Source organism: Giraffa tippelskirchi, chromosome 4 (assembly GCF_054371585.1).
Source record: "Giraffa tippelskirchi isolate mGirTip1 chromosome 4, T2T-mGirTip1v1.2.pri, whole genome shotgun sequence".
In the NCBI taxonomy this organism is placed as follows: domain Eukaryota; kingdom Metazoa; phylum Chordata; class Mammalia; order Artiodactyla; family Giraffidae; genus Giraffa; species Giraffa tippelskirchi.
In genome coordinates this window covers 36,901,713-36,927,288 of record NC_137278.1, presented here as the reverse complement: position 1 = coordinate 36,927,288, position 25,576 = coordinate 36,901,713, and the positions used below count along the sequence as shown (strand labels likewise).

The following is a 25,576-nucleotide window of genomic DNA, read 5'->3' as shown; positions in this document are numbered from 1 at the left end:
ATATACATTATTTAAATCCTCACAAATAGTATATTTTATAAATTAGAAAACGAAAGCACAGGACAGCAGCAAGGAAGAAGAAAGCAAGTGGATCCAAGAAATACTGGGGTGGATAAGTCCTATGACAGACTGGCTTAGAATGACTGAGAGGACTTAGAATGACTACGAGGCTTTGGGCCCAGCAACTGCATGGGTGGTGGTGCTATTTACCACATGACAGGACACTGGAGGAGGAGCAAGAGGGGAACAGCAAGAGCTGCATTCTGCTGAGTCTTCAAAACGTCCCAGTGAAGTTGTCCGTGTGAACAATTGGATATTCTGGTCTGGAGAGCGATCTGGGCATCATCCACGTGCAGATGGTAACTGAAGTGATCAGAGAGGCTGAGACCATCTAGGGGGTGTAGGAAGAAAAGAAAAGGAAAAGAAATGGCCTAGAAACAGAATGCTGACTTTTAAACCACAAAAAGTTCAATAAAAAATAAAAAAAAAATTTTAAACTACGTAAGAAAAAAGAAAACCCAAAAAAAGTTTTAAAAAGCACAAAAAGAATCACTGACAACAGAAAATTAGAAATACCTTAATGTCCATCAATAGGAAAAAAGGTAAATAAAACATAATACATCTAGTCTATGAAATACTATACGGCAACCAAAAAGAATGAGACCTATCTTCATGTACCAATATGGAATACTGTCAAGGCCCATTACTGAATCAAAGAAAGAAATATATGAATGATACATAAAATGTGACCCCATTTGTGTTAATAAATAAAACAAATAGCACTTTAAATTTTTTCTGGGTTCATACATATGTATAAAAACACAAAGTCTGGGAGGTACATTCTAAACTTAACAGGTTACCTCTGGGAATACAGACATAATTGAAATAGGGGAGCAGGAGTATTTAAAATATCTATAATGTTTTGAAATTAACAGTTTTCAATATATTCATATTTTAATTCACAACAGAAAAAGGTGCTCCAAAACTGGAAATTCATACTTGTGTAAATCGTGGAAGATTTTAAATGTGGTGTTATTTTGACAATGTTTTAAATTTTAGTCACATTTTATTCTGATTAGAATTTTTATTAAGATGTTGAGCTTTTTTTTGAAACTAGTTTGTCATAACATATAGTATATAATCACAGTATTCATTTTCTAACACTACTGTGAATGTGTAGACTTAAATTTACTGCTAAGAGAACAATTATTTGTAAAATAATATTAAATCCAGTATTGGCTGTCTATTTCAGACACTACTTGCAGAGATCTATGTTACATTTTTTAAAGAATCACCCTCACTGTTGAAAGTAAAGGTACTCTTTGTTTTGGTGCAGCTATTAGTGTTCTAATAAGCATGAGGTTATATTAAGGTGGTGGCAGCAGGAAGATAATTTTGATTCCACTGGGAAATTCAGGTTTTCATAAACTTATCAGGAAAATAGTTTTCCCTGTACTGAAGTTTCTTTTTGGTACAGTATCTTTCTAACAGAAAAGCGTGAAGGAGAAATTGAAGTCTGTACCTTTCCTCAAATGACCAGCATTGTATTCATGAATACTGTGTAGCTTCCAATGAACAGTGTGGAAGCTGTTCATTTCTCAATCTGAAGTAAAAATACTTTCAAAAACTTTTTTAAAAACCTACATGTTTTGATTTTTTTAGACTATATTATACTGTCTATAAAATTAAAGATCAATTTTTCAAAAAATAATGGGAATTCCTGTACCTTCTTCTCAATTTTGCTATGAACCTAAAACTGTTCTAAAAAATAACTTAGTTTTGAAACGTTGGAAAAGAGGGAGCCTACAAAGGACATCCTTTACTGCAAATACTAAACTTTCTGTTTCTTCCACCCTCGACTGGCCTTGATGTTTAAATCTTCCAGCTTACCGTCTCTCCATGTCTAAGAAGTTAACACCAAGCCCCCTAATTCCATGCTCTAGCCTGAATCCTTGGCCCCAGACCAAGTCTGGCCACAGATCCCCTGGAGGAGGGTGAAATGCCTAAGTCCTAAACAAATATGAGAGAATGAGTGTGAAGATGCCAGCTTCAAAGACAGGAATCAGGTGGCCTTGCTGGCCAGCAGCAGTCTCAAAAGGGAAAAAGTACTTGAAGATCTGGAAGCAGCTCTGCAGTGCCGGGGTATGAGGCTGGGGGACAGTCAGACAAAACCAGGGGATGCGGTGTGGGACAAGCTGATGAGATCGTCAGCTGCACTCATGAAGATACCAAGCGAAGTGTGATAATATGGTGGAAACCACATTTACAGCAAAAGGAAGAGGGGAAGCTGCATTCTATGAAGGGGTTGGGGCATGGTGGAAGGTTTTCTAGGCATTTCTAGAGGAGTCACTGCAGATCAAAGCAGCAATTCCAGGAGGCACAGCGTGAAAGTTTAGAAAATTTCTGGAACAGGATAAAGAGACCAGGGACTTGGCTCCTTCCTGAAAAGAAAGAAGGTTCTACAAATGAGGAGCAAGGACACTGAAATAAAGCCTTTCCTTCTTCAATAAACCAAAGGCAGAGAAATCATGATAGATCTCTGGTGATTGTGCTCTTAACTTCCTGAAGACAATATATTTGGTCTACATGTTTTCCTGGCTACCCAAAGAGATGATACTGCCTAGGTCTTACCCAATAGCTGACTCACCATCAATTAGTCTCTATCACAGCCTGCTGTGCCTCACGCATCACGCATAGTCACATACCGGACAGCTCTGAAAAGAAAACAAGCTGATGTGAGCTGTCAAAGTCCTCTCGGTACCTGACCTCACCCTCTGGGGTAGGTTTCATTTCAAAACTGAAAGGGACTGAAGGGCTGGGGAAATCCAAAGATCAACAGAGCCCAAGAACAGGTGGTTTCCAGCAGAAAAGGGTCCCATGCTGGAATTCAAAACAGAAACCAGACCACTGATAAGGCAGTTTATGATGTCTGTCTCCAAGCCTTCAGATGCCATTTATACATTTTCCAATATTTACAACAGAGAATGACCATGATAATCTTACTTCCGACAACTAAACATATAATTCTCCAAGTATTCAAAAAACTTCTTGGTTTTATTAAATTTTAGAGCTTTGGGGTATCTCCAATAGCTGGGGTATTGGGGGGACTTCTGAATTCTGCAGTCATTCACATGGGCCACATTTTAATAGTAACGAATTCTATCACCTCCTCTTCCTTCTTCATCTCCTCATGAACCCTTGGAAAAACTCTTGTCCCACTAAAAAATCACCAATTAGTTCATGATGGCTCTCTCGCTACAGCAATATTCAATACAATGAAAGTGAATCTCATTAAAAGAGTCAGTTTATTTTCTTGAGGTTCATTTTAACTACCTGAGTGATCCTTAGGTAAGTCACTTAACCTTTCTGGGCTCAGTTTCTTCATCTACAAAGTAAGGGGGTTGGAAACAGACACAAGAAAAGCAATAAAACTTCCCTTAACTGAGAAAAAAACAGGTTTTTAAGTCTAAAAGGTTTATCAAGTGGCAAGCAGAGTTTCTTTTTTTAAATATATCTAAGTCTATCATGATAAAACACTAAGCATGAAGAAAAAACAAACTTTCAAAGAGAAATGGCTATTACTTGCAAAGGGAAAAGAATCCTATTGACACTGGACTTTTAATCTGAATCACTAGAAATTAGACAATAGAAAGCTGTATACTTTGTAGTCTGTGTGCTCAGTTACTCAGTCTTGTCCAACCCTTTGCGACCCCATGGACTGTAGCCCTCCAGGCTCCTTTGCGCATGGAATTTTCCAGACAAGAATACTGTAGTGGGTTGTCACTTCCTACTCCAGGGCATATTGCTGACCCAAAAGTTGAACCCACGTCTCTTGCATCTCCTGCATTGGCAGGCAGATTCCTTATCACTGCACCGTCTGGGAAGTCACACTTCGTAGAGACTAGGACTACTATTCAAGAATCTTAAACCTAGCTAACATCATTCACACATGAAGATACAAGATACACACACACACAAAGTAAATAAATACATGAACCTTGAAAGCACCATCTAGGCCCCTTTTCTTAAAAAAAAAAAAAAAAAGTCACTCAAACTGTCCTAGTCAAATTAATATTTAAGGAACTTCCCTGGTGGTCCAGTGGTTAAGACTTTGTGCTTCCACTGCAGAGGGCACAGATTTGATCCCTGATACAGGTATGCTGTGCAGCACAGCCCCCCCCCATTAATATTTAAAACTGTATCAAAGCGGAGAAAGACAAAGAATACGTGAGACATGTTTCTCATCCCCCCAAGAAAAACCATTTAACGAAATTTACTAGGTGACTTCTGATGGTGTTTCCAAGTACAAACAGAAACTGTTCTGTACACAACCCTCCTTGACAGTCGGGTTTGCGAGTTGCTCATCACCTAGTGGCCTGACGAAGTAAATGCAGTTTCATCAAGTGCCCGGATAAACTTCCCGACATTTTGTGATCTCTGGCAGTATATACGGGGGCCACAGCCTGATGGCCTAGAGATTCTGAGCAGAGAACTGCAAACTTGCCAGATTTGCAGCGAATTGAATAGATGCAGTTCACTATCCATTCGTTCTCCAAGAATGTGGGAACGGCTCATATTTTCTGCTAACTAATCACAAGAAGTGCAAGGCTGAGCTTGCAAACAGTGAGAGAGACAGACTGCTTTTGTGCTGACCAATCTGAACTGAAAGCAAGCTTAGGTGCTATGAGAAAACTGCAAATATTCCTCATAAATAGGAAGAGTGTCTTCAAACATTCACACAATTGGATATGGAAGATACAGGCTATAACCGATGAGAACATATAGCAATTAGATTTCAATTCAAAACAAGAAAATAATTTTCTGCCAAAAAGAGCTATTCAACAATATAATGGAAGAAACCATAAACAAAATGAAAAGATAATCTACAGAATGGGAGAAAATATTTGCAAATAACACACTCAACAAGGGCTTTATTGGCAAAATACACAAACAGCTCACACAACTCAATGACAAAAACACAAATAACTCAATCAAAAAATAGGCAGACCTAAACAGGTATCTGTCCAAAGAAAACATACAGATGGCCAATAGGCACGTGAAAAGATGTTCAACACTGCTAATTATTAGAGAAATACTCTTTGCGACCCCATGGACTATACAGTCCATGGAATTCTTCAGGCCAGAATACTGGAGTGAGTAGCCTTTCCCTTCTCCAGGGATCTTCCCAACCCAGGGATCAAACCCAGGTCTCCAACATTGCAGGTGGATTCTTTACCAGGTGAGCCACAAGGGAAGCCCAATTATTAGAGAAATACAAATCAAAACTACAATGAAGGGACTTTCCTGCTGGTCCAGTGGTTAAGAATTTGCCTTGCTATGCAGGGGACACCAGTTCAATCCCTGGTCGGAGAAATAAGATCCCACATGCCCCAGAGAAACTAAGCCTGTGTGCTGCAACTAGAAAGCCTGTGAGCCACAACTACTGAGCCCACACACCGCAACAAATGATCCCACATGACACGACAAAGATCGTGTGTGCCGCAACTAAGACCCAGTGCAGCCAAATAAATAAATACTTTTATTTAAAAACTACGATGAAGAATTACCTCACATGTCAGAATGTGCCATCACTGAAAAGGTCTACAAATAACAAATGCTGGAGAGGGTATGGAGAAAAGGGAAACTTCCTACACTGTGACTGGGAATGTAAATTGGTGCAGCCACAATGGAAAACAATTGGAGGTTCCTTAAAAAAACTACACAGAGTTGCCATATTATTCAGCAATCCTACTCTTGGGCATATATTCAGAGAAAACTCTAATTCAAAAATATACAGGCAACTGAGCTCCACCTGAAGGGGAATGAAGTTAAGTAAGAAGGTCTCTATACCATGGCTCATACAAAGCAGACAGCCTGCAAATTCACTTGTGGTAAAGCACCAAGGAAGCAACTGGCCACAAAAGCCTCTCGCAAAGAGTATGCCCTCTATTGCAAGGGTGAAGAAATCTCATCATTACAGGCCTAGTATTGCAGTACTCCATGAAATTAGAATTATCAGAAGTCCACTGCTGAACTCCTGATTCACAAACTTTACTTCCAGTGTGGGAAGTTGCTCAGGACTTCAAAACAGATCTGGACTTCTAGAGTGCAGCTATTGGTCCTTCAAAAGAGGCAAGTGAAGTCTATCTGTGGTCGGCTGTTTTGAAGACACCAACCTGTGTGTTATCCATGCCAAATATGCAACAATTATGCCAAGTGACATCCAGCTAGCACGCCACATACGTGGAAAACATGCTTAAGAATCCACTCTGATAGGAAATATTTCATTCTTTAAAAATAATTTTTTCTCTTCTTATTATTGGTAGTTCTGAACGTTAGATTTTTTTTTCCCCCATGGGGTCAAAACATACCTAAGTATATGTCTGCAAGTGGAAAAATAGAGTACAGATATCAGGTACTGGCAGTTTTTTTCATTTTGTGTGTGAATTTTTAATATAAATGCAGGGACATAAAGGCATTGATGCAAGTCAAAATGTTTCAGAGAACAAGTTTCAGCAGTTCAACTTTATAACAATTATAAATAAACCTGTTAAATTTCTCTGGACAATGAAAAAAACAAAGATACAGGCACCTCAATGTTCACAGCAGTACTACTGGCTATTTACAATAGCCAAGACATGGAAACAACCTAAACGCCCATCAATATATGAATATATGTAAGTAATATATATACACAATGAAATATTACTCAGTCATTAAAATAATGAAATAATGCCATTTGCAGCAACATGGATGGACCTAGAGACTATGGTACTAACTCAGAAAGAAAAAGACAAATACCACATGATATCACTTACATGTGGAATCTAAAATACCCATGAATTTATTCACAAAACAAAAACAGACTCACAGACATAGAAAACAAACTTATGGTTACCAAAAGAGAAAACGGGTAGACGAGGGATAAATAAAGAGTTTGGGACTAGCAGATATAAACAACTATATATAAAACAGATAAACAACATGGTCCTACTGTATATAGCACAGGATATACTCAATATCCTGTAACAACCATAACGGAAAAGAAAAATATATATATATATATATATATAAAATTGGATTCCTTGAGAAGTGATGAGCTTCCCAGCAACAGAACTATTCAAAACTAATTTAAATGATCCTATCTGTCAGGGGACTATAGAAAGCAATCCTGTAACTGAATGGCAGACTGGAGACAAGGAGACCGACTATATTACCTCAAAGACCCTTTCCAACGCCAAAAGTCTATCATTATGAATAAAGCAAACAAATAAAACAAAAACCACTAATAAACAACTAAAGAATTTTTCCTTTGCATTTTTTTTCAAGCTCTGACCAAGAAGCCAGTACAATTTCGTGGATGTGGTACCACTTTTCACTTAAGTAAAAGTGGGCAAATTATTTAACTCAATTTGCTTCACTCTTATTATCTATAAATTTAGAACCCAAATAATAGTACCCATTTTGTAAGATTACTAAGAAGATTAAATAATACAATACTTTATAAAGTACTTAAAACATGCCTAACATAGAAACTGTATAAAACTAGCAGCTAGCTGTGGGGAATGGGGGTGGGGGGTGGAAAGTGAAACCTAAATGTGCTGCTTGTTTTAGTTATCTGTTCCCCACTCTCAACCAAAGAATTCCTGGTTGTCGCTGGCCAGAGGCTAGGTTCCCTTGGCAACCAGCCTCAAAAAAAGAGCTTCCATCTACCTTCCTCAGAAAGGCAGCTCATTCTTTGCCCTGAAATCTAGCATCTCCATTCGCACAAAGCAAACTCCCTCAAAGCTCAGAAATACCAATGTGCCAAATCAAGGAGCTGAGCAAGTATTACCCTTCTTACTTCATATGACCGATCACAGAAGATCAGAGCAAGGACTATCTCAGAGACCACCCAGGGAGACTCCTTTGTTTAGTAAATGAGGACAACAGGCTGAGAAAGGTAAAGTTCTAGATGTGGCAAGCTGGTGACAGAGTCAAGACAAGATCCCAGGTCTCTTTATTCTTAGCCTAGTAGTTAAAATTGCCCCATTTTTCAGTAGGACTTGCCCTACTAAGTCCCACACTACTGACCCATACTACGTACTTTAAACAGGTAAAAGAGGAATAGAAGCAGTAGAGTGTAGAGGTTGAGAGCAGGGGCTCCAGAGCCAGAGAGCTTATTCAAATCCCAGCTCTACCACTTACTGTGTGACTTTAAACAAGTTTCTTAATCTGTTTCTATAAAATAGGGATAAGGATTACAGGAAAGATTAGATAAGGCTATTTTAACATTAAGAACCCACCTGCCAATGCAGGGGACACAGGTTCAATTCCCGGTACAGAAAGATCACACATGCCATGGAGCAACTAAGCCTGGGAGCCACCACTACTGAGCCTGTGTGCCACAACTGCTAAAGCCCGCACGCCCAGAGCCTGTGCTCCGAAGAGAAGCCACCACAATGAGAAGCCCTCACACCCTAACAAAGAGTAGCCCCTGCTTACTGCAACTAGAGAAAGCCCACACAAGCAACAAAGATGTAGTACAGCCAAAAATAAATAAATATTATTTTTAAAAGTTGTCTATTTTTAAAAATGAAAATATATTGAAGCCTTTGTTTTTAAAAATAAAATCTTTACTACTCTCATTAGAAAAGAAACATATGCTTCTTAAGTGTTTCAAAATAAAACACAGATATACAGTATTTACTTTTTAAAACAATTGTTCTCTATGTCCTTCCCCTTTCCACTTTCCTGTCCTCAAAACTAGTATATTATTTAGTCACTTAATCCTCACAAGAAGTAAGATTAGTGTCATTTATCATTATCTCCATTTGACAGGCACAGAAACTGAGGTTCAGAGAGGTTCACAACCATATAGCTAGTGTCAGGCCAGGGTCTCTGGAAAAGAATTTTCAGACATGCAGGAAGGTAAAGATAGTAAACTCCTTCTCTAACCCTGAGACGAAGTGGTTATGATAAACGGTTCCTAGAAGGTACCTAAAAAGAACCAAGACTGATTAATAGGATTTTAAGAAACTCTTATTCTAACAAGGCAAGATCAAAGAGACGTTGTAACCCCAAAAGCCAGTCATGCAGTGAGGTATAATCAATCCTACCTTCCCCAAAACAGTACAAATTATTGATAAGCCTAACAAAGCAGGCTCTGAAGATAATCATATCACTGTACACCCGTTCTTACCACCCCAATTCCAAAATGATGTATCATTTTATCCTGCTAGAAAACACAGTTCAAAATAAGTATCTTTTAGAGTGAACAATTTGAGGCAGGAACAATGTCTTGTTCATACAGATCTCCCCTCATTATCTGGTACACAACCTTCTATTAATATTTATTAAATACATTTCTGTTTAAAAATGAATAAATTTATTCATTCAACTGCTATGTGCTAGGTACCATTCCAGAAGGTGGGAATACAGCTAAGAACAAAAAAAGTGGATGAAATTTACATTCTAATCATGGGTGGCAAATATTAAACTATAGAAGAGAGTTCCTAAAACAGTGCCTGGCACACAGTAGGGAGCATTCAAAATATCTAAATAATGAATGCATGAACAGTATATCAAACAGTAATAAGTTCTATGGAGGAAAACAAAGCAGGAAGGGAAACAAGCAAAGCAGAGAGTAGAGATGGTTTTTATTATAAATAAGATGGTCAAGGAATGCTTCACAGATTAGGTGACAGTTGAGCAGAAACCTGAAGGAGGCAAGGGAGGAGGCCATATGACATCTGGAAGAAGTGTTCCAGAAAAAAAAAAACTACAATGGTCCCAAGGCTTGGCACGTTGGAGCAACGGCAAAGAGACCAGTGTGGCCAGAGCACAAGGGGAGAGCGGTAGAAGACGAAGTCAGAGCAGCTGGGAGAGGTGATACTGAAGATCCCATGCGGCCACATAGATCACTTTAAGCATTTTAGTGTTTATTCTGGGTGGGATTCCGTGGACAGTCTTCAGCAGAGGAGTGGCATGATTTGATATACACGTAGCATAATTACTCTGGTCACTGTTAAGATTAGACGGGGGACCAAGAGCAAAAGGAGGAAGACTATATTCCAATAGTAACAGGGTGAGAAGCGTTCAAACTCTGGATGTATTTTAAGGTAAAGCTAATAGGGCCTGCTGGTGGATTGGGTGATGAGAGAAAGAGAAAAAAGAGAGTCAAGAGGGACTTCTCTCGTGGTCCACTAGTTAAGACACCATGCTTCCACTGCAGGGGGTATGGGTTCAATCTCTGGTTGGGGAACTAAGATCCTGCATGCATTGTGACACAGCCCCCCAAAAAAGGGGGGAAAAGAAAGAATAGAGTCAAAGAAGAATCCTCTATAAAACTGAAACTGAGGTGGGGAGAAACTGCCATAGGTACAGGTTTGAGAGGAGAAGTTCCAGGGTTAATGTTTTGAATACGTTAAGTTCAAGAAGCTATTATCCTATAGGCAGCTGACATTAGACTCTGAGTTCACAGAAAGACATTCAAGCTAGTAATATATACTTTATAATTCTCAAGGTATAAATGGTATTTAAATTCCTAAAAGAGAGAACCTAGGAAATGAGTGTACACAGAGAAGGGATCCAAGGAGTAATGTGAGTACTCCATCATTGGAGGCTGAGGAGATAAGAAAGAAATCAGCCAAAAAGTGTGTGTGTCACATATGACAATACACATGTCTCAATGCCATTCTCCCAGAACGTCCCACCCTCACCTTCTCCCTCAGAGTCCATAAAATTGTTCCATGCATCTGTATTGTCATATGTGAAACAGAGCACCATTCCATGTTCGATGCATGTGACAAGGGCTCAGGGCCGGGGCAATGGGATGATCCAGAAGGATGGGATGGGGAGGGAGGTGGGTGGGGGGTCCGGGAAGGGGAACACATGTAAACCCATGGCTGATTCATGTCAATGTATGGCAAAAACTATTACAATATTGTAAAGTAATTAGCCCCCAACTAAAATAAATAAATTTATAAAAAAAAAAAAAGTAAAAAAAAAATAAAATAAAATAAAAAAAAAAAAAGAAAAAAGAAAATACTTGGTAGATGTAAAGACTTTAAAAAAAAAAAAAAGTGTGTGTGTCGGGGGAGGGGGCGTGGTTGCATAGGAATTTGAGAAGAAGGGGCTAGAGAGGTAGAAAAAGAACCAAAGGAGTGGCATCCTAAAAGCAAAATGAAACTAGTGAGGAAGGAGTGTCAAATACTACTGAGAGATTAAGATAACTGAGAAATGACCACAAACATACACGCTATATTCTAAGCATTCTTCTCTAAACCACACATAACACTTTTTTTTTCTTTTAATCTATGTTAAATCCCAGTATTGCCCAAAGAATTCACATAAGGTTTCTGTTTAATGCAGCTTTATCCACAACTCAAAAAACAAAATCAATGCCCTTAGTGTGGACACAACACACTTTACACAATGAATAATGGTGAATAAATGTTCTACCTGGTTGAAGTAACTGTCTCTCTGAAACAATGTCCTTAACCAAGTCTTGCTTGTGCTCAGTAGGTGTTATGAGAGAAATGAGCTACTCAAATAAATTTCTTTTGTTCTGCCATAAGTAGCAATTATTCCTGAACTCGTTTCTTTTTTTAATTTAATTTTATTTTTTTATTATTTTTTTTTAATAAATTTATTTATTTTAGTTGGGGGCTAATTACTTTACAATATTGTAGTGGTTTTTGCCATACATTGACATGAATCAGCCATGGGTTTACATGTGTTCCCCATCCTGAACCCCCCTCCCACCTCCCTCCCCATCCCATCCCTCTGGGTCATCCCATTGCCCCAGCCCTGAGCATTTGTCTCATGCATTGAACCTGGAATGGTGTTCTGTTTCACATATGATAATATACATGTTTCAATGCTATTCTCCCAGAACGTCCCACCCTCACCTTCTCCCTCAGAGTCCATAAGACTGTTCTATGCATCTGTGTCTCTTATTCTGTCTCGCATATAGGGTTATCGTTACCATCTTTCAAATTCCATATATATGCATTAGTATACTGTATTGGTGTTCTTCTTTCTAGCTTACTTCACTCTGTATAATGGGCTCCAGTTTCATCCATCTCAATAGAACCGATTCAAATGTATTTTTTTAATGGCTGAGTAATATTCTATTGTGTGTATGTACCACAGCTTCCTTATCCATTCGTCTGCTGATGGACAGCTAGGTTGCTTCCATGTCCTGGCTATTGTAAACAGTGCTGCGATGAACATTCTAACCAAACATCCTAAGCAGCTAAACAAAGACCCTAAATTTCCACACACTCCCCTTTAAAAACAAAAGAAAACACAAATGCAAAAGTTGGATGAGAAAGGGATATGCTGTCCATTGCAACTGCTTTCTTTTACTGTACAAAGGGTTAATCATTATTTGCTAATTCAAAAGCTCTGCTTTACCTACATTTTGTCCTTAAAATCTCTAGATAGGAAATGTGACTTCTAGTGTCTTCATCTTAAAAGAGAATTATTGCTACAAAATAAGAACTTTTAACTGTTTGTGCTCTAGTGAACACAGACAAGTCTCAATATCTACATTTCTGAAACAGCAGAACAATAATCACCACAAACTGAATTATGCAAATATCTTCCATGTCTCCAAGCTCTATGCCTTTGGGCTCTTGCTCCCTCTGCCTGGAATACCATTCCCTGCCCTTCACTATGCAATTTACCAACTTGGGACTGAGAGTGAATGACAGACTCAGAGTGAATGACAACTTCTCCAAGCTGCCGTCCCCAATTCCCTCTCCAAGGCTTGAATCAAGGGCCCTCCTCTGAACCCATAACACCATAGCTTGGCAAGCACCAAAGCTTACTCGTATCCCAATACTTTAAGACATTACACTGTGAATCTGTTTACTCATCTGTCTACCTCTTCAGACCATAAACATCTTGAGGGCAGGGACAATATCGCATTCATTTTTATAGCCTCAGTGTTTGGGACGTATCAAGCAATCAGTAAGTATTTGCCTAATGAAAGAACATGAAATTTTACCTCAAATACGTTATATGATTTTGTAGCACATTTCCTTAGTAAACCAGGTGAACTGAGGCTAATATTAAAATTACTGGCATCTATATGATGCATCAATCCTACTCCGGGGCATGTATCTGGACAAAAGTGTAATTTGAAAAGATATACATCCCTAACTTCTCAGCAGTACAATTCACAATAGCCAAAACATGGAATCAACCTAAATGTCCATTGACAGCTGAATGGATAAAGAACAGGTGGTACACATACACAATGGACTATTACTCAGCCATAAAGTAGAACGAAATAATGCCATTTGCAACAACATGGATGGACTTAGAGATTATCATACAAGTGAAGTAAGTCAGAAGGAGAAACACAAACACAATATGATATCACTTATATGTGGAATTAAAAATATAACAAAAATAAACCTATCTACAAAACAGAAACAGACCCACAGACACAGAAGACAGACTTGTGGTTGCCAAGAGGGAGGCAGGGTAGGGGAGAGATGAATTAAAGAGTTTGGGGTTAAAAGATGCAAACTATTATATACATAATGGATAAACATCAAGGTCCTACTATATAGCACAGGGAACTATATTCAATATCCTGTGATAAACCATAATAGAAAAAATTAAAAAAAGAATACATATATAACAGTTTCTTACTGACACAGCATTGAAAATCAACTATATTTCAACAAAATAATATAAAATAAAAAATTACAGGCATCTAATCACATTCCCAACTGATAGCAGAAACAAAGTAACTTCCCCTACCTGACACTGGAAATAGACAATAAGAAAAGACAGGTGCTGCTCAGTATCAACTCAAGAGGTTATACTAGCTGCTTTTCCTTGATTTGTCCCACACCTCAGGAGAGGTTAACAGACCTCTGGATCGCTCTTCTCACCTCCCTTCCACTGATTCTGTATCCTTCTCTTTTCTCTGCCCTATTCTTTTCCCTCTTTCCTTCTCCTATCTTTTTTACCTTCCTCATATTCTACACTTTGTATTTGCATTCATTCTCATTTCCCCTTTAACTTTTCTCTACACTCTGTCCTCCAGGCCACATTTCAGTTAGAGTGACCCTGGGGAATCCTTTGTCCAATTGGAAGAACTTAGGCCAAAGACACTGCTGTAAGGACACTGGTCACTTTTGTAAAGCACACCAACAGATTTCTCCTGTTTCTGAGGAAACCAAGTAGTGATTCCCTAACACCAATGGAGGATTACCAGCATATGAAGTCAAATGTTACTACCCACAGCGTGTAAGACAAGTTTCTAAACTGCACTGTACAGTATCCTGGAAAGTAATAGGGAAAAGGCCCTCTTAATTTACAATAATTTTAAATAAAAGAGAAATGGAAAGCTAAATATGAAGGAGAAAAAGAAGCCATGTTTTGGGGGAAAATGTTGTGTGTTGACAGGGCAAATATTAAAAGCTACAGAATAGTTGCTGGGCCAGGAAGGTTGGGGAGAGGGAAAAAAAAGTGATCCCTGCCCCAAGGGAACTTAAGTCTTATTCCCACCACTTTCCAAATCCATAAATGTAAACATTAGAGAACCAGAGAGAGGAACCTAACATAAATGAATTGGATGTTTTGGGACAGAAAAATAATGACTGGATAGAAAACATTTTGAATTTAAGACAGTTATCCCATGTGTTAAAGTCAGTGACACAGTATGAGAAGCCAAGAAAAGGAACAATCCATAATTAGGAGTCAAGAGCCCCAGCTGAGGTCCTAACAAACTGTGTAACCTTGGGCAAGTCTCTTGACTACTCTGATCCAAAGATGGGTCTTTCACTGGCAAAACTGACTATGATGATTAAATAACACTTTGAAAGGTTTTATATAACATATCTATGTGAGGTAAAAGGAAGCAAAAATTCTACGTTTCAATTTCCAAAATGAAAGCCTGACTCACCTTCCCAACCTTGTTAAACCCTTTAACGAACCTGGAAGAGTCATGTGAGGCTCCAGGGGTAAGGTGGTGACTATTTAGTCAGTTACTCTGTATCTCAGTGGCTTCATCTGTAAAATGGGAGGTGTGGAATTCATTCACATATCCACAAGATAGTGCAGGTCTGAGGAAGGAAGTGGAGAATTTACTGTACATGAGTAAAACATTTACACAACTCTCCCTCCCAGGGATAAATAACCCAGATCATCTGGACAGAACTAGAAGGGCCTTCGAGAGCATTTACTCTCCTGTTTTACAGATGGGAAAACTGAGGCTCAGATAAAGGAACTTGACTGTAGAAGTCTAAAAGCTAGTCAGTGGCAGAGCTGGAGCTAGGGGCCAGAGCCACCAATTCCCAAGTCCAGTGCTCTCTTTGCCTGATCTCAGGGTCACTCAAGACACCTGAGGCCCCTACAATGTATTATCAACAGCAAGACACACAACAATTTCATCAACAGCTAAATGTGGGCTACCCAAGGGAAGGGCTATAAGACTCTGATGAGGTCGGTGCTGAGATGGAAAATGGAAGGCTTTGTTGGGAAGGTGAGTAGAGCCCCAGACATATTTAGACATAAAGAGATTAAAGAAATACATCTGGAAGAAAAGGTTTATGACTTCTCTGGTGGCTCAGACGGTAAAGCGTCTGCCTACAAGGCAGGAGACTCAGGTTCAATCCCTGAGTCGGGAAGATCTCCTGGAGAAGAAAATGGCAACCCACTTCAGTATTCTTGCCTGGAAAATCCCATGGACAGAGGAATCTGGTAGGCTACAGTCCATGGGGTCGCAGAGAGTTGGACACGACTGAGCGACTTCACTTCACTCGGCAGTCTTCAGAAGAAAGACACAGGGGATAAAATTTTCTTTAGGGAAAAGAAACAGGTGGCAGAGGACCAGAATGCTTTGAATCAGGTTAATTCTTTTTTTTTTTTTTAGGTACTTTTTGATTATAATTACTTTGTAAATTGTAATTTACTCCTTTTGTTGCCTCCTAAGTTTTAACAAGGTTTTCATCTCTTTAGTTTGACATGCATCTCCTTCTTTTAAAGGGAGAGAACAGAAATAACCAGAGTACACTGCATGTAGTATGAGTAAGTAGTTTTTGCAAATATTTTTTCTTTATATAAATTTGTGTATATGTTTCAGATATTAAAACATATTTTTCATAGTGGTTTGCTTTTAAAAATGTGAGAACCACTGAAATAACGAACAAAATAAAAGCTCAAGTAGTGCCCGGCACACAGTAAGCACTTAGTGCTATGATTGTTACTATTACTGTTATGTAACTACCCATTAAAGTTGTCTATGGGACTATCTAAGGTAATGTGAAGGCCCTTTGGAGAGTCTAATACACAAGATCGGTGTAAGTGAAAAGAAGCAAAAAGCCCTTCTCTCCACCTAATACTCATACAACACAGCCCTGTTTAGGCACATATTTGTTGCCTGGCCCACAAGTTATTTGTTACAACGAACTGAAAAGTCCACAGACCGCGATTTATCTAACACTGTTACACGCAGTCAGTATCTGCGAAGAAATGGAGGCCTGGCGCCAGAGTTAAGTTTATTTATTTTTACCTGGGTGGAGGTTGGGGTGGGGAAAGGGGAAGTCATGTCCATGTGTAACTAAAGGAAGCAAGTGAGTCATACAGAGAAACTGTTTGCTCCCACAGAGCCAGGTAAATAAATTCAAATGTGCCACAGACCAGGCCGGACTGACAGATACTTGAGCCTTCATTTACAGGGCTGAATCACTTCCTTCTCTCTAGCCTCATCCAGACGCATTAAAAAAAAAAAGGCATCTGAGCCCCTTACAGGCATAGCTCACACCAGAAAAAACTGGGAATTCCCAAACAGATACAAACAGGGGATGACTATACATCAAGAAGTTCCCTGAGGGATTCCTTTAAATGACAAGCTCACCTAAACGTCCCAAACAGTATTTAAATTCTAAAACCCTGACTTAAGAGAAAAATTTGAAAATGCGCTCACCAATAAGTGGATCACAAGGTCTGGAATCCATCCTGGACACCGTGTGACCTTCAATTAGTCACTTCATTTCTCTGGGCCTAAATGAATTCATCTGTTAAAAAAAGAGAGAACACGTACTTCAGAGCAGCATTGTAAAAATTAAAGACAGTATGCAGTAAAACTGTTAGCCGAGGATCTAGCACTGGTAAATGCACAAGAAATGTCCGTCCGTCCCTTCAAAGTCTACAAGTTAACAGTTGAGGTAAACTGAGGTTCACGGGCCAGCTGGCTTATGAAAAAGGTCATAGATATCCTAGACGCTTCATGGAAATTGCCTTTTTTAAATAGAAACTTTAGAATACCATTTATTTCTCTCTCCAGCACAACAGCCAATCTTATAAGTCTAGGAAAGCAGCAATTTCTCATCTCATTCCTTAGTGATTCCCAAATGTTTTGGTACTGCGTCCCCACTTATCCATTCATTATTAAACATAACGAGCTAGGGACTGGATATGATGCCTACTTTCTACAATAAATCGCGGTCCAGTTCCAAATTAACGAGAGAAATGTATTAAAATTCGCCCGCTGATGGGACTTCCCTGGTGGTCCAGTGGCTAAGACTCTGCGCTCATAATGCAGGGAACCCCCGGTTCCAGCCCTGGTCAGGGAAATAAGATTCCACATGCTGCAACTAAAAGATCCTGTATGCTGCAATGAAGACTGAAGATCCCACATGGCGCAATTAAGACCTGGCGCGGCCAAATAAATTATTAAAAAACAAAAAAATTCCCGGCTGAGGTTGGGACCAGCCTACTCGGTTTCAACCCCTGGTCACAGGACTCGCTGCGCGGAGAAGGCCCCATACCGTGGGTGGGGTGAGAGGGGGGCGCATTCTAAAGTTTTCAGGCCAACCCCAGTTTCTCGTTGGCGACGAATCCAGGACACGTGTCGCCATTTTGTGTTCAGCAAATATGGCGGACACCCCCGCGAGGAAGGGGGGGGAGACTGACGGACCGCCACGTTAGCCACTTTCCCTAAGGGATCCTAAAGCACGCCGCGCACTTGGCCTGTTCTGTTTGGCTCAACCAAAGGAAAAGGGAACGGGCAGAAATCACAACTGGTGCACCAACGGCCCCAGCGACCTTTCCTTAGCGGGAGGGCCGCTCGGCTCCACACCCTCAGGAAAGGTCCTCCAAGATGGCGGGCGCGGCTGGGGGCCGCCCCGAGACAGCGCGGGTGCGATGGCTGCACTGAGCGTGGAAGGGGCCGAAAGGCAGCAGCGGAGCATAACCCGCGCGAGGGAAACAGCAAGAACCCCCCGAGAGCCCGGATAAATGCACGCCATTGTCTTAAACGTGTGACGAGGCGGCAGCGACTAAAACGACATCAGCGTAGGAGGTGGGGTTTCTGCGGGCTTAACGAAGCGAGTTGCAAAATGCAGACAAAGCATTATGTAAATGGACGCCATTCTCTTTATGGCCCCGTTTCTAGCACTTCCCAGAAACCATCAGCAGAGCCGCGACTCTGATGGCGGCGGCGCGGGATGGGTTTTGGTCTTTCTCCCCACCGGCCGCCACCACAGGGCCGGGGCGGGGGTGGGGACTGGCGCGGGGCGCCCGGACGCTGAGGACGAAGGGGCCCCACGTGCCCGCCCGAGCGGGCGCCCGCCCCAAAGGCCTCGTCTCGCCTCCCCTCCCCCCCGGAAGACCGCAGCTGCCCCTCCCGTCCTCCCCACACCCTTGCGCATGCGCTCTGGTCTCCTCACGCGCACGTTTTAAACCCGCGGCGTCCTAGCAGCCGCCTGCAGTTACGGCCAGGGCTGCCCGTGTCGCTCCGCACTTAAACCGCTTTGTACGGCGGGAAAATAATGTGTCTCTCCCAAGCACAACACTGCCATTTCCAAACGTCTGCCGGCGCCTTCTGGGGTTAATAAAATATATGTTCGTCTTAAAATTTTGCCGGAATCACAGCTTCTGCCCACAGGGGCTTTATTTTCAATGCTACCCTGTTAAGAGGGTTTTTGAAAAACTACTCTATTTGGGGTTGGCGCAATCTCGTGACCTAAAAAGGATGGGTCCTCTTTTTTTTTTTCAAGGGGTCCTGCGCAGCAAGCACTTCCGGGGTCAGAGGGTACGCGGGGTTGAAAGCGGGCTTCCCGCCCCGCCCAGACCGCCGAGGCTGCCGCCGGAGTCGCCACCGCCGCGCCCTCGCCCACCCGCCCGCCCGCCGCTCCCGGCCCCGCTCGCCCCCTCCGCCGCCGCCGCCCGCCCCTGCGACGACGCCGCGGCCTCCCGCCCGCGCCCGCTCGCTCCCGCGGCCCTCGCTCGCCTCGCGCCGGCAGTTTTGGGCCTACACCTCCCCTCCCCCCGCCAGCCACCAAAGACTTGACCACGTAACGAGCCCAACTCCCCCGAACGCCGCCCGCCGCTCGCCATGGATGCCGGTGTGACTGAAAGTGGACTAAATGTGACTCTCACCATTCGGCTGCTTATGCACGGAAAGGAAGTAGGAAGCATCATTGGGAAGAAAGGGGAGTCGGTTAAGAGGATCCGCGAGGAGAGTGGCGCGCGGATCAACATCTCGGAGGGGAATTGCCCGGAGAGAATCATCACTCTGACCGGCCCCACCAATGCCATCTTTAAGGCCTTCGCTATGATCATCGACAAGCTGGAAGAAGATATCAACAGCTCCATGACCAACAGCACGGCGGCCAGCAGGCCCCCGGTCACCCTGAGGCTGGTGGTGCCGGCCACCCAGTGCGGCTCCCTGATTGGGAAAGGCGGGTGTAAGATCAAAGAGATCCGCGAGAGTACCGGGGCCCAGGTCCAGGTGGCGGGGGATATGCTGCCCAACTCCACCGAGCGGGCCATCACCATTGCTGGCGTGCCGCAGTCTGTCACCGAGTGTGTCAAGCAGATCTGCCTGGTCATGCTGGAGACGCTCTCCCAGTCTCCGCAAGGGAGAGTCATGACCATTCCGTACCAGCCCATGCCGGCCAGCTCTCCAGTCATCTGCGCGGGCGGCCAAGATCGGTGCAGCGACGCTGCGGGCTACCCCCACGCCACCCATGACCTGGAGGGACCACCTCTAGATGCCTACTCGATTCAAGGACAACACACCATTTCTCCGCTCGATCTGGCCAAGCTGAACCAGGTGGCAAGACAACAGTCTCACTTTGCCATGATGCACGGCGGGACCGGATTCGCCGGAATTGACTCCAGCTCTCCAGAGGTGAAAGGCTATTGGGCAAGTTTGGATGCATCTACTCAAACCACCCATGAACTTACCATTCCAAATAACTTAATTGGCTGCATAATCGGGCGCCAAGGCGCCAACATTAATGAGATCCGCCAGATGTCCGGGGCCCAGATCAAAATTGCCAACCCAGTGGAAGGCTCTTCTGGTAGGCAGGTTACTATCACTGGTTCTGCTGCCAGTATTAGTCTGGCCCAATATCTAATCAATGCCAGGCTTTCTTCTGAGAAGGGCATGGGGTGCAGCTAGAACAGTGTAGGTTCTCTCATAACCCTTTCTGCTGTTTTCCCATGATCCAACTGTGTAATTTCTGGTCAGTGATTCCAGGTTTTAAATAATTTGTAAGTGTTCAGTTTCTCCACAACTTTATCATCCGCTAAGAATTTAAAAATCACATTCTCTGTTCAGCTGTTAATGCTGGGATCCATATTTAGTTTTATAAGCTTTTCCCTGTTTTTAGTTTTGTTTTGGGTTTTTGGCTCATGAATTTTATTTCTGTTTGTCGATAAGAAATGTAAGAGTGGAATGTTAATAAATTTCAGTTTAGTTCTGTAATGTCAAGAATTTAAGAATTAAAAAATGGATTGGTTAAAAAATGCTTCATATTTGAAAAAGCTGGGAACTGCTATCTTAAACTCTTTGTTGGTGCCTTTTTTTTCCTCCCCTTTTAGCGTTAGGCCTTTGTAGGAAGAAAGGTGGGCCCGTTCCTGGTTTTTCTCCAGCCCTTTTCATCTTATTGGTAAGATTCCATTCCCTCTCGTCCCAACAAAGGAACCCGGCAGGCTGGGCTTGCTTTGGGGTGTTTGCAGAGATGGAAGGCTCTCTTGGAGAGTGACATCTCTCCAGCTAGGTTCCAGAGAGAGGCCTCTGCCCATTTCTCTGGTAGAGAAAACATGAGGGTTTTCTCAGATTGGAAGAGGATGCCTATTCTGTGGGACCTCTGATGAATGGTAGTGTGTCCTCTAGTCCAACCGGCCCCACCCCCAATCCCATGTGCAAAACTCTTAGCCAGGAACAAAAAAATGTTCTGAGGTGGGAGGAGCCTGGGGGGCCCAGAGAAGAGGTGGGGGAGGGAATGGCTGGGCTGGGCTGGGCTGGGCTGGGCTGGGCTGGGCTGGGCTGGGGGTGAAGGGAGGGGCTGAGGTGGAGGGAAGGGAAAGGGGCTGGGGGGGGTCTAAGGGCTTGGGAGAGGCTAGGTGCTGCAGGATGGTGGTAGGCGTAGAGGGTGGTATTTGGGCAGCAGGACTGAAGGGGGATGGTACCAGCGGGGCACACGTGTCGAGCATAGCACCTGTGGCAAGCAGCCTGTCAGAGGATGTTACTACACCTGCCAAGTGGCGTATCCAGAAACAAAGGAGGCCCAGCTTATAATTCTTGAACTGTGTGCAATGTTTAGAGAAATCATTGTACCAGGAAATAATTCTGCCTAAATGGGAAAGTCCACACTGGCAGGAATGTAGGCTGATCTGTTGACAACCGCCGAAGAATGACCTCAATGTTAAAAATTCAGATTCCTGGGTCCCACCCCAAATCTCATCAGAAGACCGCATTTTTAACAAGACTCCGAAAGGTTCGGGGTTAGTGCCGCTAATTCTCTTCACCGGTGGAGAAGGAAGATTTTGCTGTCAAGGCCTAGCAGCCTCATGTCAGCCAGTATGTCTAGGCTGAACCTGATGAGAGGAGGAAATTTTTCTACTATTAAGCAAAAACACACAAGAAACAGCAGATTAGGAAAACACAATTAGGTGCCAAAATGTGTAGTTTAAACCAGACAATGTGGGAGATCCCAGAGAAATCCCTGTGGAAGGGGAGTATTAGCCACACCATAAATACCTGTTGAGGTTTCTTCTCTGCAAGGCATCTTTTCTCGGAGGTACAGACCTGGTTCCCAGGGTCCCTGGAGGTAAGATTGAGGTCTATTATGTACTTCATATCTACTGTGAAGTCTGGCAGGTGGTCACAAGGAGCACAAATCCTGGAGTCAAACCTGAATTTAAATTTGCATTCTGCCACTTGTGGCCATGGGCAAATTACTTAAGCTCTGTATAAGATGGAGCTGTTGAAATCAGCATCTCCTGGGTTTGGGAGTGGGGGGTGGGGGTGGGGAAAGCGTGTGTAAAACAGAACAGTGCTTATGAGACAGTAAACTTCAATATAGATTATGAAAAGCCAAAGGCCCATTTCTGCCCACAGTTTCTTTGGGCAGAGAAATATTGAAAGAAAGCAATGTTTACTAAATGATAAGCTGAGAGAAGGTAGTTGTCTTGGGCCAGGATAAGTTAGGGAGACCCTAGCGAAGACCCAGAAATGGGTTCAATGTCTTCTGGAAATAATGAGCTCCTGTCTATGTAGAATAGGAGGGGATAATTAGGTTGGACCCTGAAACACCAAGCTAAATGTGAGATGTCCCTGAAACTTGCTGGGGGAATGGTTCCAATGCCCTATAAAAAGTAGGCCTCATTTTCCTCAAACCATCCTCCTTCCCACTGCTTCAAAGGCAAAGCTGACGGTAATTTGTAGAATAATGATTTAGGTAGCAAGGATGGATAGGATAGAAAGACTGGCAACTTAGAATAAAGGCAAGAACAGCAGTTAGAAAAATGCCTTAGGTAAGCAGGTTCTAATATTGGTGGGGAAGTAGTTATCAATAGAAATTCATATAGAAGGGGCCACCAATGCAAGAGAGATCGAAACTGCTTGAGGAGGCGAGAAAAAAAGATGTATGGAATGAGAGGTCAGACCTGGTGATTGGAGTATTTACAAGCAGAAATACTCAACAAGTAGCTTGAAATAGAAGACAAACTGAAAGGGAATGAGCTACAGGGAGACAAGGAGAGGAAAGGGCTAGAGACTGAGCTTTGGGGTATAACCTGGAGGTAAAGGGATCTAGTCTAATTGTTCACCACTATATTTCTAGTGCCTGTCACCATACCTGACATACAGCAAGGGCTCAGTAAGTATTTCTGGAATGAATATGAAGGACACAGCCAAAGAAGAAATAAAGGCAGCAGGAGAGAAACCACAATAGCACCCTTGAAAATAGTCAAGGAGGAAAGTTTCAAGGCCAGTGGAGTGACAATAAGGCAGTAACTGCAAGGTTTAAGGTTTAACAGGTTTTACTGGACATCTACTAGGTGCAAAAATACTTTGAACTAAAACTCGAAGTTTTGATACACTTGGGAGATGTGTAATAGCCCATTATAGTTAGAGCATAGTACTTGGTAAGGGAGGGAAGGGGAGGTGGAGGAAGCCGTGGAATCATTTGAGACTATAAACAGCTTTCAATGCCAAAGTAAGGGTTTGAGCTTTATCTTGAAAACCGGTCATCTCCAAATATTTTCTTAAAGTGTACCCCTTTTATAAAAAGTCAAGAAAAAAGAAAAAATACAGGAAAAAAAAAGTCCTTTTTACATGCTCATTTATCAATAAATTACTTGTGTCTGTAGTCATTATGCTTATTTATAAACTATATATGTGCATAATTCAAAATATTATATCTTAGAAAAGATAAATGTTAATAAGGTAAACTGAAGTCTAATTTCTAATATTTTTTTTATCCCCTTTCCTCCAGTCATTTTGGAGATTAAAGGGGACACTGGAGAAGATAATTTTGATGTCATGAGTATCCTTAGGAAACAGAATTTCAGAAGAGAGATGCAGAGAAGCCAGATGGCTGCTGGAGAGGAGGGCCTGGGGGCCGAGGCAGTGAAGACAGGAGTGTAGATGGCTCAAATGCTTGGTACAAAGGAGGAAAAGAAGTAGGACAATAACTTGATGGGGGAAAACTGGGGGAAAGGTCTTCTCTTTTTTGTTGTTGTTTTTGAAAGAAACCTCACTAAAGGCAGAGTAATAAGGAGGCAGTAGAAAGCTGAAAATGAAAGCTGCAGGTTTAAGAAGACTAAATAGAGCATTGGGGCAGTGACTGTCAGATGTCCCGCAAGTTTGACTATTACAGTTGAATCCACTTTGTCCCCTCTCTTACGGGCACTCGCAGTTCAAGAGTCCTCCCCTTTCTCTTTGGGACAGCTTGGGCCCATCCCATCCTCTTCTGACTGAGTACTGAGAATGGATGCACATCCTCAGCAGTTGCTGTGTTTCTTCTCACAGCCCCATCATTACTACCACCAGCTGTTAGGCCACAGCCACTGCCACAGTCTGGAGGAGGCTAAACAGCTTGACAAGCACCTGTTGTGTCATACCCCCGAAGTAGTCCCCTGTATTTAGAAGGCTAGTCTTCCCCCAACCCCTATGCCCTCCATTGCCCGACTCTGCACACTTACATCCCCACCATGTACCCCACCCCAGCCAGCAGAACCACTGGGTAGTGCATCACCATTTTAGGGTTCACCCCCTAGAGCAGTTATTTATTCTCTGTCACTTGTTTGCCAAGAATCCACCTCACCACCACCACCCTCACCCCACCCCCCAGCTACCCCAAGTAGTGAACCACATATGGTCCAGCATCACTGGGGCTGTCACCTCCTGTCAAAAAGACAGCACCCAGCCAAACATATAAATAGGCAGTCACCGTCAGAGAAGCTGCCCACTGCCGAGTCCTCTGGCCACCTTGCCTGGCCTGGCCGCCTTGCCTGGCCTGGCCGCCTGAAGATTCCAATCTGGCCACATCACTCCCTTGCTTAAAGGCCATCAAGTCCCACCTCCACCCATGGTCTTCAAAAGAAAATCCAAACTCAGTGGAGTTTCCAGACCCTCTGGGATCTGTTCCCACCAGTGCAAAGCCTGCCAGCTTCTTAACAGTTCTCCAAAGTCATTCTGTTTGGACATCATTGCATTTGGAAAAGCATTTGTTTCTTCATAATTTGTCCCTGGCTGTCCTCTTCATTACTTTCCTGGGTTCTGGGGCTCCTGCTCTTTTAGCATGAAAATTCTGCAAGGAAATTTATACTGATGAGCAAGAGACCTGAGTTCTAGTCTTGGCTCTATGTGATTTTGGACAGATTGCTCACCTTTCTGGGTTTCAATCCTTCATCTGAGATAACTGGATAAGATAATATCCATGGCTGCCTTGGGAAATGATACTGCTTTCGTGGGCACCTACCTCTGCTTCTCTTCCTGCCACAGGACTGACTTGACACATATGCCTTCTGTAAACACTCTTAAGAAAAAGGGAAGTTAACAAAAACCTGGCAGCAACAAGCCCAGCTTGGCATTTTGGGTAACTATTCAACCAGGCCTTGATGGAGGAGAAAGCAGAAAGGAACTACCAGAGACATTTGCTCTGAACATCCCTGAAGGTGCTGGCACCTTTAGACTTTATGGGGAAGCAGAGAGGGCAGTAGAGGGGAAGGCACAGGGGTCCATGCCAGGGAAGGTTACACACAGGCAGGCGGAGTAAGCCGTCCCACCAGCAGACTCAGGCCCCCACACCTTCCTTCCCCTGCCCTCAGGCCA

The 25,576-nt window shown here is 42.7% G+C and overlaps 1 protein-coding gene, 1 long non-coding RNA gene and 1 other non-coding gene across 53 annotated transcripts in view; 2 read left to right on the top strand and 1 right to left on the bottom strand.

Moving 5' to 3' along the window:
• LOC145546749 (uncharacterized) overlaps positions 1 to 18,610 on the bottom strand; it is a 61,333-nt gene extending 42,723 nt beyond the window's left edge. For 5 of the 49 annotated variants that reach the window (XR_014083190.1, XR_014083199.1, XR_014083186.1 and 2 more), the window contains exons 1-6: positions 17,775 to 18,610; positions 16,931 to 17,021; positions 15,677 to 15,772; positions 14,940 to 15,068; positions 2,648 to 2,714; positions 211 to 391 (exon numbers count right to left, since the gene is read on the bottom strand). This is a non-coding gene — a transcript (uncharacterized LOC145546749). Of the gene's footprint in view, positions 1 to 210; positions 392 to 2,647; positions 2,715 to 14,908; positions 15,069 to 15,662; positions 15,805 to 16,930; positions 17,022 to 17,432 lie in introns of those variants that run through there. The other 44 variants (XR_014083208.1, XR_014083188.1, XR_014083205.1 and 41 more) reach the window with 26 other exon arrangements.
• Positions 18,611 to 19,075: 465 nt separating this feature from the next.
• Positions 19,076 to 20,799, top strand: PCBP1 (poly(rC) binding protein 1). Of its 3 annotated transcripts, none has more exons than XM_081594491.1 (2): positions 19,076 to 19,846; positions 20,003 to 20,799. In XM_081594491.1, the coding sequence occupies exons 1-2, from the start codon at positions 19,343 to 19,345 to the stop codon at positions 20,411 to 20,413; spliced, it is 915 nt and encodes a 304-aa protein (XP_081450617.1). In that variant the 5' UTR covers positions 19,076 to 19,342; the 3' UTR covers positions 20,414 to 20,799. The 3 variants fall into 3 exon arrangements, with proteins under 3 accessions (XP_081450617.1, XP_081450616.1, XP_081450614.1); XM_081594490.1 differs by having other exon boundaries at positions 19,076 to 19,931; positions 20,001 to 20,799; XM_081594488.1 differs by having other exon boundaries at positions 19,076 to 20,799.
• Positions 20,800 to 20,835: 36 nt separating this feature from the next.
• Positions 20,836 to 25,576, top strand: part of LOC145546756 (uncharacterized) — a 45,838-nt gene continuing 41,097 nt past the window's right edge. The window contains exon 1 of the long non-coding RNA XR_014083237.1: positions 20,836 to 20,903. This is a non-coding gene — a long non-coding RNA (uncharacterized LOC145546756). The remainder of the gene's footprint in view (positions 20,904 to 25,576) is intronic.